The 13,393-nt window shown below is 32.7% G+C and overlaps 3 protein-coding genes and 1 long non-coding RNA gene across 11 annotated transcripts in view; 2 read left to right on the top strand and 2 right to left on the bottom strand.

Annotated features, from left to right (window-relative positions):
• Positions 1-115: 115 nt before the first annotated feature.
• Positions 116-2,143, bottom strand: MKP-4 (dual specificity protein phosphatase MPK-4). Of its 3 annotated transcripts, XM_033328202.2 has the most exons (3): positions 1,815-2,095; positions 1,471-1,559; positions 116-1,392 (listed from the first exon to the last, which is right to left on the bottom strand). In XM_033328202.2, exons 2-3 carry the CDS (start codon positions 1,547-1,549, stop codon positions 524-526), a joined length of 948 nt encoding a protein of 315 aa, XP_033184093.1. In that variant the 5' UTR covers positions 1,550-1,559; positions 1,815-2,095; the 3' UTR covers positions 116-523. The 3 variants fall into 3 exon arrangements, with proteins under 3 accessions (XP_033184093.1, XP_033184092.1, XP_033184091.1); XM_033328201.2 differs by having other exon boundaries at positions 116-1,559; positions 2,065-2,143; XM_033328200.2 differs by having other exon boundaries at positions 116-1,559.
• An 872-nt stretch (positions 2,144-3,015) lies between these two features.
• On the top strand, positions 3,016-5,096 carry Surf4 (Surfeit locus protein 4). The gene is made up of 3 exons (XM_033328203.2): positions 3,016-3,258; positions 3,887-4,561; positions 4,636-5,096. Exons 1-3 carry the CDS (start codon positions 3,208-3,210, stop codon positions 4,720-4,722), a joined length of 813 nt encoding a protein of 270 aa, XP_033184094.1. The 5' UTR covers positions 3,016-3,207; the 3' UTR covers positions 4,723-5,096.
• Positions 5,097-5,879: 783 nt separating this feature from the next.
• LOC143302459 (uncharacterized) overlaps positions 5,880-13,393 on the top strand; it is a 96,951-nt gene continuing 89,437 nt past the window's right edge. For all 6 annotated transcript variants that reach the window (XR_013057988.1, XR_013057985.1, XR_013057984.1 and 3 more), the window contains exons 1-2: positions 5,880-6,019; positions 6,105-6,256. This is a non-coding gene — a long non-coding RNA (uncharacterized LOC143302459). The remainder of the gene's footprint in view (positions 6,020-6,104; positions 6,257-13,393) is intronic.
• The window catches only part of LOC117153916 (TWiK family of potassium channels protein 18), a 292,636-nt gene continuing 285,729 nt past the window's right edge, over positions 6,487-13,393 (bottom strand). The window contains exon 8 of the mRNA XM_033328434.2: positions 6,487-12,851. Within this exon, the coding sequence (XP_033184325.1) occupies positions 12,571-12,851 (281 nt within the window). The 3' untranslated portion in view covers positions 6,487-12,570. The remainder of the gene's footprint in view (positions 12,852-13,393) is intronic.

Here is a 13,393-nt window from a genome sequence, read left to right as displayed (position 1 = left end):
TAATATAAAGGACCAACAGATCGAACATGGTTGCATAGAAATTAGGATTTAAGCACGAAATACAGGGTAATGGAAATAACTCGAAACGTTATTTTGTAGAACTGAAATAGCTTAATAAATAATAAAAATCATCTATGTATTATCTGCTTAATACAAGACATCTATACAGGAAATGTTATATGTTAGTCTACAATGTTATTATATTATGTATGTTAATCATAGAAAAAAGCAAGATGTATAAATACAATGATCGATCTCTTTCTGTGGAAGAACGGGTCGTGTACTCGTTGCGGCAAGAAATATGTAAAGTTATAGTCGTAAAACGAATATGTTCACATATAATGTAAGAACATTGGCACAAAATTAGAATATAAATTTCCTAAGTACATTGGTCACACGTATATTATAACGTTAATCGAGCTAGAACCACGTAAAAAGATTCCAAAAATTTCTTCTTACATATTAGTTATTACATCCTAGTCATCCGTCCAAAAGATCTTAATTATAGAGATACAGTTTAGTACTATACAGTTACTTGTACATTTTGCACAGCATTGCTCCAATCTACTTTTGAAGGAACCAAATAAAATGCAGGTGCTATTTTGCTGCCACATGGACATTGACTACCCGCTATCCAACTAAAAGAGCCTAGCTTTGTATTACATTTTGGACAATTCAATTTCCCCTCGACATTGTGCGTTATATCGGGCATCCAAGCTAGCGGCTCCACAAACAATATTTTTGTACAAAATTCTGCAGGTTGCTGCTCTCGTTTCTGTAGCGGTTCCAACAATTCGCGCGACGCTTTTCTTGTACTTATATGTCTCCAGATTTGTCTTTCGTTTGGCATATGTGGCAAAACATTGCTAGCACTTGCTATGATTCTTCTACACTTTTTACAGCGATATACTGTTGGCTCTGGATGTACCGTAGCAAGAGCAGGATCTGATTTTATCAAATCTGCACAATTTTGTGGTAAAATTTTCGCCTTTCGCATCTTATCACCTGCAATTTGTAATTTATACATTTTGAATTGTACGTTAGTATTATCTACTCCAAAACCCATTTCTTCATAAAGCTTCAACTGTGCTAAAAAACCAGCGTTAGGTCCCACAAAGCGTCTCTTTTCTTTTACTGCTTCAAACGCATCGTAGAAACTTTTTTTATATTTTTTCATTAAATATGCAATAACGATTGTAGCTGATCTAGAAATACCAAAATAGCAGTGTACCAAAATTTTTTCATTCTGCTGTAGAGAATGATCTATAAACTCATAAGAATCTTCAAAGTGAGTTAAAAGATCTTCGCGTGGCATATCAGTAACTTGTATGTATTTTATAATCAAATTTGGTAGAAGTCCTTGGATTTTTCTTGGAAGTGGACATGAATCTACTGTGAGTATATAATTTATTTTAGTTTCCTTTAACCATTCGATATCTGTAGCAGCTGTAAGATTCCCAAGAAACAAACCAGGAATAATTTCATCATAGCTCGATGGGCCAGCATCAAAATCTTCTCTAATTAGATTAGTAGTTTCTTTTTGTGCCATGCTGATCACTCTGGAATAAAGAATAAAGCTACGGCATGCATCTTTAATGGCAATTAATTAATTTTGTTAATTATGATACAATATGTATGAAATAGAAGATTAAATTGATATAAAATTTCTGAACAAAAATTCTCATAAAAAATAATAACTTAAATAAAATATAACTTCCCTAGAGGTACCAATAGTTGTCCTTGTGTGAAAAGAACGTGGAATATCCAAAATCTATTTACAACATGCTCTAAGTGAAAATTATATTTTTTATTACCTCGCTTAAACGTATTGTAAATAATTGCAGTATTTCTGATTATGAAACTAGTTCTATAAATGTTATTTGAGTAATACGAAAAATAAATCGTAACAGTAACATGTTTTATAAAAAATTTTATTTTCTTTTTACGATGTAAAATATTATTGATATCAGACACAATATGTTCCGAAATCATTCGAATTTTAATTCTTCAATAATGTTACACATCTTTCATCCACTTTGATATATCTTGAATTTATTTTTTTACCTTTACACAACATAACACAATAAAAAACATATCCTACATTTACAAAGGTCTATGCACTAGTTCCAGTTGTCAACGCATGATTACAATGGCGCTTCGGTAGTATTTTCATATGGTTCAGTTCTAAATTGAAACTTCTTTTCACAGTGCATACAAATTTGATTTTATGGTTAAAAAAACACTATACTTAATTAGCAAAATCAAACAATTACGATCTAAATACTGTACATAAAAATGCAATTAATATTTTTAACCTTTATAATCTATCAAAAATTATAATTTCTTCAATGAAATCTTTATGATGGCTTTTTAATGCTGGATAATTTGGAAGACGACATATGCATATTTTTTATAAACATTTTACATACGTTTGAAAAATATATCATATTTTAAAGATATACAGGTTAATATACATGCACATTATTTTAGTGTATATACACATCTCAATAAAAATGGAGTATATCAACAGAATTGTATTTTCAGCTTAAAAGTGGGCGCGAATTTTATATTGTAATATATAAAATATTTAATTCTAAACAATCACAATTATGTATGATAAACAAAATTGTTCAATTGGGATAGAAACATAAAAATAAAAGAACATTTTACAACCAATCGTATTATTAGTACAAATAAATTCTGCAGTTTGATTTCATTGACTTATATCATCAAAATTTATTTATTTAGTAATATTCTTAAAATCAGATGGTTATGTCATCGATAGTGGTATAAGTATTCGAAATACGAAACAAATATCGTTAAAAATTAACGGTTTTTAAAAGAGAAGAATAAAATTAGAAAATGATGGCAAGTAATAACAGGTAACTTTCAGAAAATCAAAAATACATATAATTTAAGTAATTGATTTTTGTACTTTCAAAAAACATCACGGAATGTATTGTCCGACCACGTATGCCGGAAGTGACGCGTACTTCGAACTCCACATCATTCAGAAGACTTGTGAGAATACCATTTATACAGTCGTGTAGAGCAGTAAGCCTAGTTGTTCCGTGTTTCTCTGATTTTCTCTGTCTCTCCCTCTTCTTCTCTGTCTTCGTCTAGTCGTTTCTATCGGTATCACTTGCGTGCGCGCACGTGTGTATATGTTAGTGTATGGGTACTTTTTTGATTTTTAAATAAAACAAGATGCTGATCTCGCAGGAGGTGATCTCAAAAGCGGAAGAAATCGCAGATCAGGTGAATTTACAGGCCACCGTGCTTGATTTATTTCTCTTTTACGAATAAGTCTGCTACTGCAAAGGAACTCGTAATAGAACACCCATAGAAATCCTGTAGGAGCACAGATGTACTCCTGTCAACGTCATCGTGACACGATTCTTATGTACATTCACATATTTTAATTTACATTTTTTTTATTCCTGATTATTTGTTAATATAAGGCTTTTTTAATATTGCTGAATATTGTAAACTTTCCTACATTGTTGTCTCTACCTTATAAAATTAAAGGTTATGCATCAGGATTTTTAAGGATATATGTACGTGTCTGTTACGAATTCCGTTGCTTTCACCGATTTGATTAGGTGAACAATTTAGTTTAAATAAATTGAGATAATAAAGATTAAAAGTTATCTAGAACATTAATGTTTAACCTTACTTCATTTTTCTATTTATATGATACTTTTGTTAATAACATTAAATCTGTAAGAAATATTTATTTATTCTGTATAAATTTATTTAGTTTGCTTTATGCAATATTGACAAATATGTAAAATACTAATGAGAAATAAAAGATTTCAAGACATATATATATTAGTATGTTTAAGTATGAATTATTTATTCACTTATTATTCTTTTTTAACAATAGGTAATTCGCAATGGAAAGCATATACTGCCAACTCTTGCAAGATTATGTCTTATAGCCACATTTTTGGAAGATGGATTGAGAATGTGGTTTCAATGGTCAGAACAGAAAGATTTTATGAACAGTAGTTGGAATTGTGGTACAGTCTTAGCTACAATGTTTGTCTTGATTAATTTAATTGGACAACTTGGTGGTTGTGTCATGGTTATTGGAAGATGGAAAGTCAGCATTGCTTGTGGAATCTTGTTTTTCATAGTAGTTCTCCAGACACTGGCTTACAATATTTTGTGGGACGTAACATTTCTATTTAGAAACCTAGCATTGATAGGAGCACTCCTTCTGGTTCTGGCTGAATCAAGAGTAGAAGGAAGATCATTATTTGCTGGTGTACCAAGTCTTGGAGATAATAAACCTAAAAATCTCTTGCAATTAGCTGGTAGAATTTTATTAGCGTTTATGTTTACCACGTTAATTCGCTTCGAAATATCATTCCTCCAAATCATGCAAGATATTCTTGGAAGCAGTTTGATGGTATTAGTCACTATTGGATATAAAACCAAACTCAGTGCATTGTTACTTGTCTTAATATTATCTGCACTGAACCTTTACCATAATGCATGGTGGACCATTCCAGAGTATAAGGCTCTTAGGGACTTCCTTAAATATGACTTTTTCCAGGTAAAATTCAACCATTGTTACCTTTATCAATGTTATCAATTAAAAGTGTTAAATATATATCTCAATTTTTACAGACATTATCAGTGATTGGTGGCCTTTTAATGATAGTATCTTTAGGTCCTGGAGGCGTATCAATGGATGAGCATAAAAAGGAATGGTAGATGTCATGATGTCACCCGAATATGCATCATTACATTGTCATGATCATTAAGTAAAAACAGTCTCTCATTCCTATTCCTTTATATGCTCAATCAAGTTTATAACAAGTCCATTGTTTATTGGATGAAGAGCAATTCGTTTTGAATTATTCAATTTGGGTAAAGGAATTGTTAAAGTAGAGTTTAAAGTTGATATTTTAAAATACAAATATATTAAATTACAAAAGAAAAAAAAGTGGAAAACTCCAGAATAGTACTTCAGAAACAAACAAAATGAAGACAACACCAAGACTAATTTATATAATCAATAATGGCATTGTACATATGACACTACATTTATCAAGGAAACAAAATATATTTTTTCTGTGTGTTTTTAATTTTCTCTCCGTTTTTGATCTTGAATCCTAATAGGATTTATGTGCATGATTTTCAATATCAATGAATTCTTCCTGTAGAGATATATGTACATTTAAGTTATTCTATTATATTTATAGGAAGTATAACAATAGAAATATTAGATTTTCGAGATTTTTATACAACTAAATTATTGTAAATAAATATTTCATATCAGATTTTAGTTACTATTTATTTATATAATTTATATTCATTAATTGATGATTACTAATTACTATGTTTTGAGCCATTTAATAAGTATGTTACAGTAATTAATCACAAAATAATCAGTAAGTAAAGTCACATAATTAAATTCGCTTCATAAATAAATAAACAGAACTATGTAAGTAAATAGAAAATTAATAGAATTATGTAATATTATGTTTTCTAAGTTAGTGTCACTGAAAGATATTAAATAGTATTGTTAAAGAAAAATAATAGATTTCGAAATAGTAAGTATAGGTACAGGACAAGATTAAACGGCTGTCGGTTGTTAAGGAAACTATTTTAATTGTAAAATCATTTATATTTAACCATTGACTAAAATATAATATAGATCTGACATTATGTGGGACTTGTTCCACGTTCTAAAATACCGATCTCGGAAAAGATTAGAGAGCTGTTTACGCCCTCTACGATATGCCACGGCGAATATAGGAGTTACATTACCGACGAGTAATTGAATCGATTCTGGTACGACTACGGTATACCGTGTCATGTGTTCTACAATATCGACCATTCAGAGGTTTTATTACGCCCTCTAGAATATAGAAATGATGATTAGGGGAAAAAATCAAACGATCTCGTCGAGTGTAGTAATTATTCCGTTTAAACAAGATTAAAGAAACTTCCAATCATCGAATTCATTTTGTTTGAACGTGAACTGCTATTATATGAACGAGAAATCGTAAGTAGTAAAGAGAATTCTCTTGGCAAGTTCTTATTATATTAATTTCAATTATATGGTTCAAATAAATACAAATACGCGACAGGTTCAACCAAACGGAATTCCATAAAGTGTCGCATATTCAATTCAAACATGGAAGCTGATGCAATTAGAAGTAAATACAAAATATTGCGGTCATCGATGAAGGACAGAATAGACGTGATAATGAAATATTTCTTCATGTCCAGCGGTCTAAAGGTTTGTGTATACGATTATGAAATCGTAAATTAAATCGTAAAATTTAATCAGCGTAGAAGAAATAAAGATTCATACGTATGTATATTACGCGTCTAAAATGTACGTCTATATAGATTGAATTAACGATTTCTTGTATTACGCGATTTTGGCAGCTTGCATTAACATTTCAATTTTAACTTTTCGTTCCTTTATGAAGGGAAGGGCAATCAGTTTAAAAGAGGAAATTAAGATTTTGATAAGTCTTTTTTGTTTTATTATTCTGTAATATAAGATACATTGTCCGACAAACGGTTATACAGACGTACAATATCCAGCAATTCGTTTTTTTCATGTATTTTACAGTGACGATGAATGCACTTCCATAGTGTCCAATTTCTTAACTATTTACAAAGTATTAATTGATTCTTATATTTGTTACATGACACCAATTCAAACGATAGGTTCATGGTACTCCTCGGTTCTCCTGTTGTTTGTCACGTTCTATTTCTCTTTTTTTCGCACACGCTCTTTCCTCTCATATCTTTTTACATGTATACTTTTCAAGAAATCGAAGAAACATCGTTACAAACAGTCTCATCGGAAAGCTGAAACATAAAAGTGATGTAGAAGTAAAGAACGAATACATTTCTCATTTGTTAATAAACAAAATAGATTATTACGAATGCATAAACTTTGAGAATCACAAACGAATGCATAAACTTGAGAAGAACAATAGTACAAAGAAAACGTAGCTGCTCTTTTACTTTGACTTTCGTTAATTTGAGATGTAAAATTTGCTAATCAAATAAACTTGTCGCAAATTTGTTATTCGAGAATGCGCACATACACATACACGCGTATCATACGTACACACATCACCAATTCTGCCACGGCGAGACAGAAAATAAAGAAAATTTTTCCATTTAATCTTCGCCAATAAAAATTATGACACGCAAGTTTCACTATACAAAGATTTACATTCCAGGTGGGAACAGATAATACAAAACTGCTACGAAGTGCACGTAACTATTTCTTCGGATCATGATTATCGTGTACGAGAAATCTCCAATGATATTTCCTATCGTGTTTGTCGTTCTCTTAATTTCTCGGGTGTAGCGTATAGCGATTCACGCTTAGAAACGTGCAACTCTTATTTGGACAAAGTCGATCGAGAGTGAAAATAGAAATTCTAATGTTTCAATAGTACTCTTCTAACATTAAACGTTAACTGTCGGTATTAATATCGTACAACGTTTAATATTATATACAAGGTAATATAGAAAAGTTCAGCCACGTCGCTCGATTCTTAGGGGTCTCTATTAGCGACATGTTCGTTCATTCCAATTACCATTTTTCATGACATTTTCATATTAATTAAATGATATTTTCGAAGATCGAGTTTCGCTCGTAGAAACGTGTAGCTGCGTTCGAATTACAATTACGTTGCAATTTTGTATAGGATTCGCTAGTACGGAAGGACGGCAGAAGCAAATCCCGCCGATTCGACAAACGCGAACATTGAATCAGCCATTTCCATTCTTTTTCTACTTTTCAATGTTCTTCCTATCGCTAATGGTTTAGTTAATTCCTCGTTTGAGCAATCGACGAACGTGTACTTTGGTATTACGTGTTCCTTTTGAAAATTCTAGTTCGCAGAAAATATGCAAATTAGTTATAATCCTATACGACACACGTTATCGTTATCGAAGAAACGAAATGAATATTTTTCGTCCTTTATCATTTTGATTTCACTGGTTTTTACAGAAACTTTCGTTCATTTGTATAGAGATACAAAGCAATTTGCAAGTACCATTCTAGGAGATTCAAGAGCCCTTTTGTATAAACTCGTTTGTTATTAATTGAGAATATGTTGCGGTGTAATTGACTTTATACTCATTGACAGTATTATTCGTTAAATATGACCATCAATGGAATTCAATGGTACAGATGAATGTTTTCGAAAACTTTGAATTCGAATGTTTAATAAATTATCAATGCAGATTATTATATCGTTTTAAGTGCACGTAACAAAAGTATCAAATACGTGAAATTGATTGACAAAGCATCAAATCTCTGTCATCTCTTTCTTTCTTTTTTCTTGGAGAAACTGCGGTTTATTAATCAGAAATCCGTTGAACATGTTCTTTTTTTTTTCTCTCGCAAACTGTCGTACTAAAGTTTCGTGGTGGTCGACGAGTACTTTGAGTCGAGTCATATTTCCCTGAGGAATGAGGAGAGAAACCAGAACGCAAGGGCGTGAAATCAGGAGACACATAAGAGGAAAATCTTATAAAATAAGAAAAGTCGAATTGGAGATTTCTCTAATGGGAATTCACATTGAAGCTGAAGATAGCGTCACACGAAGCAAATTGCTTCTCTTTGTAAGCTATTACCTTGTAAACTTCATAATTGAATTTTTATGTTAGTTCTCAGAGATAAGGTAAAGAGACGAAGAAACAAAATAAGATCTCTTTCTTTTTAACGTTTCGATGAGCAGAAAGAAACAACGGCAATAAAACTTAAGAAAGGAATTTTTTAATGAAATTGCTATCTTCGTGGAATATTTGTTGTATAATTTTAATACGAAGTATGAAACTGTATATGTAAATCTTTGATTTATAGAACTGAAAGTTCGTGGTATACTTTGTGAAACGTGCTTCCTTACGTTCTGGTATCAGATTTTATATAATTTACGAATGGGTACAACTGGTCTGTAAATTCTTCCTTGGTACATCTTCTTAACTTTCGCTTCGAGTACTACGCGCATTTTATTTCTTCTCTATCAAACCAACTGTAATTGTGTACGATTTCACCGATGGCAATATTTATCGTTCAAGAAATTGTTATTCCATCAAAACATTCTACTATAATATAACAAAAGGAAAAGAACTCGTTGATGTAATTTTTAATTCCATCTAACTTTCTGCAGGACTACTTTTTTTTTATTATATTTAGTATTAGATGAAATTATCGGTACGTTCAATAATATGTATATCCAAAGGTCATACAAATCGAAGAAAAGTTACAAGTGGTTTGCCGCAACAAATTGTCCAAGCGTCAGCTTGGAGAAACGCGTGTGGCCCTTCAAAATGAATGGAACGAGTGCGAGGAAGTTTGCTCGGTCAGCCAGGTTGGATCGATGGCTGGATGGTCCGGTGCAAACACCAAAGCAAACTTTGTCTTGGCTACCGTCCACGATTCTCTATCGAATCACCAACAAAGTGATAACGATAACTCTAGGCAACTGCTCAAGATAATATCGATTGTCATTAGACAACGTTACGAAACTCGCTTGTCTATTTGTTGCGCAACCAGAACGTGCGATTCGGAATTCGTAGTTTCAACGTTATTGTTCGTCGATCGTTCCAGTTTCCCCTCTCTTTTTTTCAGCGTAAAAACTTTTAACTTTTAACGTTCTTACATCTTATGATATGTTACAAGAAACAGAAAAACACTCGTGTAGGTTGCTACTGCACGCGGTTCATTCGTCGCTGGTACAGAGCAGACTATGCGTTAGTTTGGTTGCGGTTCGATCTTTTGCAGGCCAGATTATTCAGTTCTTTCGTCGAGTAGAGTATTTCGTTATATACAAGTTTTTATAACGTAGCTATGTTGTGTTTTGTTTAATATTTAAATAAAATATCTGAATAAAACATACGAGATTCAGAGGCTTGAACGTGCATACGACACATGCATATGTGAATAGTTATTTGTTATGAATAATTCATAATCTTGGAAACAATTCTAGCGATCGATCATCCCGATAGCTTCCATTTTTTGATATTAACTAAACGAGTTTAATTAACAAATGTAAATTATGCTTATCTGGTATGGCGTAACTATGACGTGCAACAGTACAAAGAACTGTTTTCTTACGCAGAAGAGAGCAACCTGTAAGTGCTTTATATTTTTTTAAAGTCTGCTCGATACTTGACGAGAGTAATATTTTACAGCTAATTTACAGCTATACATTACGCACTCCATAATCTCATACTCTATCACGAATATACCGATATTAAACAGTGTGAATAGTTTTATATGCGATACTCTTAAAAATTAGTGCCTAATCGCAACAGTATTTTAGTTATTGTTCTTGAGCACAGAATTCAAATATGATTTTCGTTCGATTGATTTCTGCGTCTAGTCAATGGCCGCACGATGGTACATTAAAAACAATTGGCGTTTATCTTTCAAAGTATTACCTGGTTTTGTAAAATCATCGCATAAATAATCGTTCGAAATATTAAAAGATATAGAATAGTTCCAGTAAAAGTCGACAATAAAATAGATATGTACAAAAGTTAAACTTACATTGAAACATCGTCCGGTTCTTTTAGAAAAATGTGTTTGTCATAAAATATACTTACAGATATATGTATGTATATATATATATAACGATTTACTTATTTTTATATCAATTTTCCTGGGTAATACTTACTTATTTTGGCAGTGTCGTTATGAAAGAATTGTTAGCGTATGAATAATTGATCAATGATGGTGCAATACATGTATAAAAGAGTGACGTATGAATGAAAGTTTCATTATGCACTACACGACTAGACGCATCAATCCATTCAGATACATTATGGACAAGAATGTGTTTATTTTATGAGCGTTTAAATGCAGAAATATAAAAACTGTTACGAATTTCTATCTAAATAGGTGTGTAGAAATATTAAGTCGATCTCATAATAAGTTAGAATGTCATTTCCAAGTCATAAATAAATCATAGAAATTATCGAGACTGCTGAATAAGAGACGCGAGAAACTGTATTTCTGATCCCATGTTGCTTTCTTATTAGACCAAAGAACCAAAATATATTTACAAGTATGTATCTGTTGGTGTTGCATGTATATGTACAATCTTATATTATTCGATATATGTATTTGCAAAATAATCCTCTCTTTTCCGTTTATTCTTATATTCGATAGCTGTTTAGACGAAAACACGGATTTCACATTCTACTAATATGGGATGAATGTTCATTAAGAGTAAACCAGAATTAACGTAGGAACGTCTGCAGGAAGTTTAGGAATTTCCTAGAACATTTAGGAAACACTTCGTATATCCCGAGGATATCTTACTTAGAACTCGCATAATGTAATTGCTGGTCTTATTAAACTTGATATATACAAGCATATGTATTATATATCTCGTCGAATTGGACCAATCTCATTTACGTTACCATTATTTCGCTCGCTTTGTTTATCGAATCGAGTAAAATGTTTTTCAACATTTAACATATTTTTACGGAAAGAAAGTTTGCTAATTCGTTAAACTTCTCTCGCAAATACATATTTATTTGCGACATTGGTTTTCATCCAATACTAATTTTTATAATTGACAGCGTTCGAAATTACACGTATTATACGTATTTATTCTAGAGGGAAAAAAGTGCGAAATAAATCACAGGAAAATAACGTTAATTCGTTCGTTTGTCTTAAACTGAGAATCTCTTTCGTCTCGTTAATATTGGAAACGACATTCCAACCGTTTTTCGAACATCGTCGCGTACTTTCTTTGAAATTGCCGCATCTATCGTGTGCGACGAAGATTTAAAACACCTCATTTATGTCGTACTTCGTACGCATAAATATTCGTTTGCACCGAATAACATTAAATCCCGGCAACTCTACGCGAAGACAGTCCATCGATCGCTAACGATATATCTATTTCTTCGAACGAATAACTGGAAACGTTTTTCAACCAAAGGATCTTCCTACGTGCGAAGCATCAGTTTCTGTTACGAAAACGTTAATTTATGAAAAGAAAGAGAAAAAATATATAGAGGATAACGAGTTACTATTTTCGAAATAAATCAACCTCGAAACCGGTATCGACGGTCGTATCGATGAAAGCGTTTCATCCAATTTCCCCGTCAATCGTCGAAGCGCACACTATGTCACTGTGATTGAATGATTACCTCTCTATTTATAATATATACGATGTATTAAGGGTACCTATCAATCTCGAACAACGTCGTGTTCCACGAGAGCGTTCTCGAGAACGAACCTATCTAAACAGGTCGTCCTTTGCTTCGTTATTTCTATGCAACATACTTTTCTCACTACGAGAAGACAAAGTTTTACATTTCGGTGTTTTCTTCAACCTCTTCGTCGACCTTCGGCAACATGTAGACACCAGGAATCGGCGGAACGTGATCCTCGAGTTTCAAAATTGGCTTGCAGTCTCTAGTGACGTCTACCTGATTGAAAGAATCCTTTAGGATATTAATTTCGTTCTCATGGGTGAACAAGTTGGTTGGCGGTTCTGTTCCACATATATCGTTGTCATCGGTGCCGTTCCTGTGGCACAAGTTGCCAGACGGAAATTGTCACGAGGTTAACGTGAGAGGATCGCTCGATAGTTCGTCCACACTCGGGCTGGCTTTCACTGGTTCTTGTTTCTCCGACTGATGGCTAAGCCTGTGAACGATTTCATCGTGCAGGATGTTGAAGCACATCGCAGTCAGCGCCATTCCAGACATTATGTAGAAAGAACAGAACCAAATGGTTACATTCCTCGACTCGTAAAGGCTTTGGCGGGGATAGGAACCGGGAACCATATCACCGAACCCGATCGTGCTCAGGCTCATGAAGCAGAAGTAACTCGCATCTACAGTTAAACACGAAACACCAACTTTAGTTATATAATACCGAGCTACGTATATCGATATTAGATCGTACGCTTGTAGGATGTAATTCAATTAGGTGAACAATTTTTACAACATAATTTTCAATTAAATGTACGATCGTATCTGAACAAATTGGTTCCTTTCGATGATTATTTTTAGTACGAAAAACTTTTCATCGAATTAAAAGTAGCCGTGTAATTCATTACACAGGGTGGTTGGTAACTGGTGATACGAGCGGAAAGGGGGTGATTCTACGTGAAAAAAGAAGTCGAAAATATAGAATAAACATTTTTCGTTTGAGGCTTTGTTTTCGAGAAAATCGACTTTGAATTTTCGCTCGGTACGCGTGCGGTACGTTATAACGGATCTCACTGTAGATCGTTGTCTCGATGGAAAAATTAAAAAAAAAAATTAAAAAAAATTTTTATTCTATATTTTCGACCTCTTTTTTCGCGTAGAATCACCCCCTTTCCGCTCGTACCACCAGTTGCCAACCACCCTGTATGTACATATAAATTACACG

The sequence above is a fragment of the Bombus vancouverensis genome, chromosome 3, assembly GCF_051014615.1.
Source record: "Bombus vancouverensis nearcticus chromosome 3, iyBomVanc1_principal, whole genome shotgun sequence".
Lineage (NCBI taxonomy): Eukaryota > Metazoa > Arthropoda > Insecta > Hymenoptera > Apidae > Bombus > Bombus vancouverensis.
The sequence above is the reverse complement of the archived record's forward strand: the minus strand, read 5'-3'. Positions and strand labels throughout refer to the sequence as shown.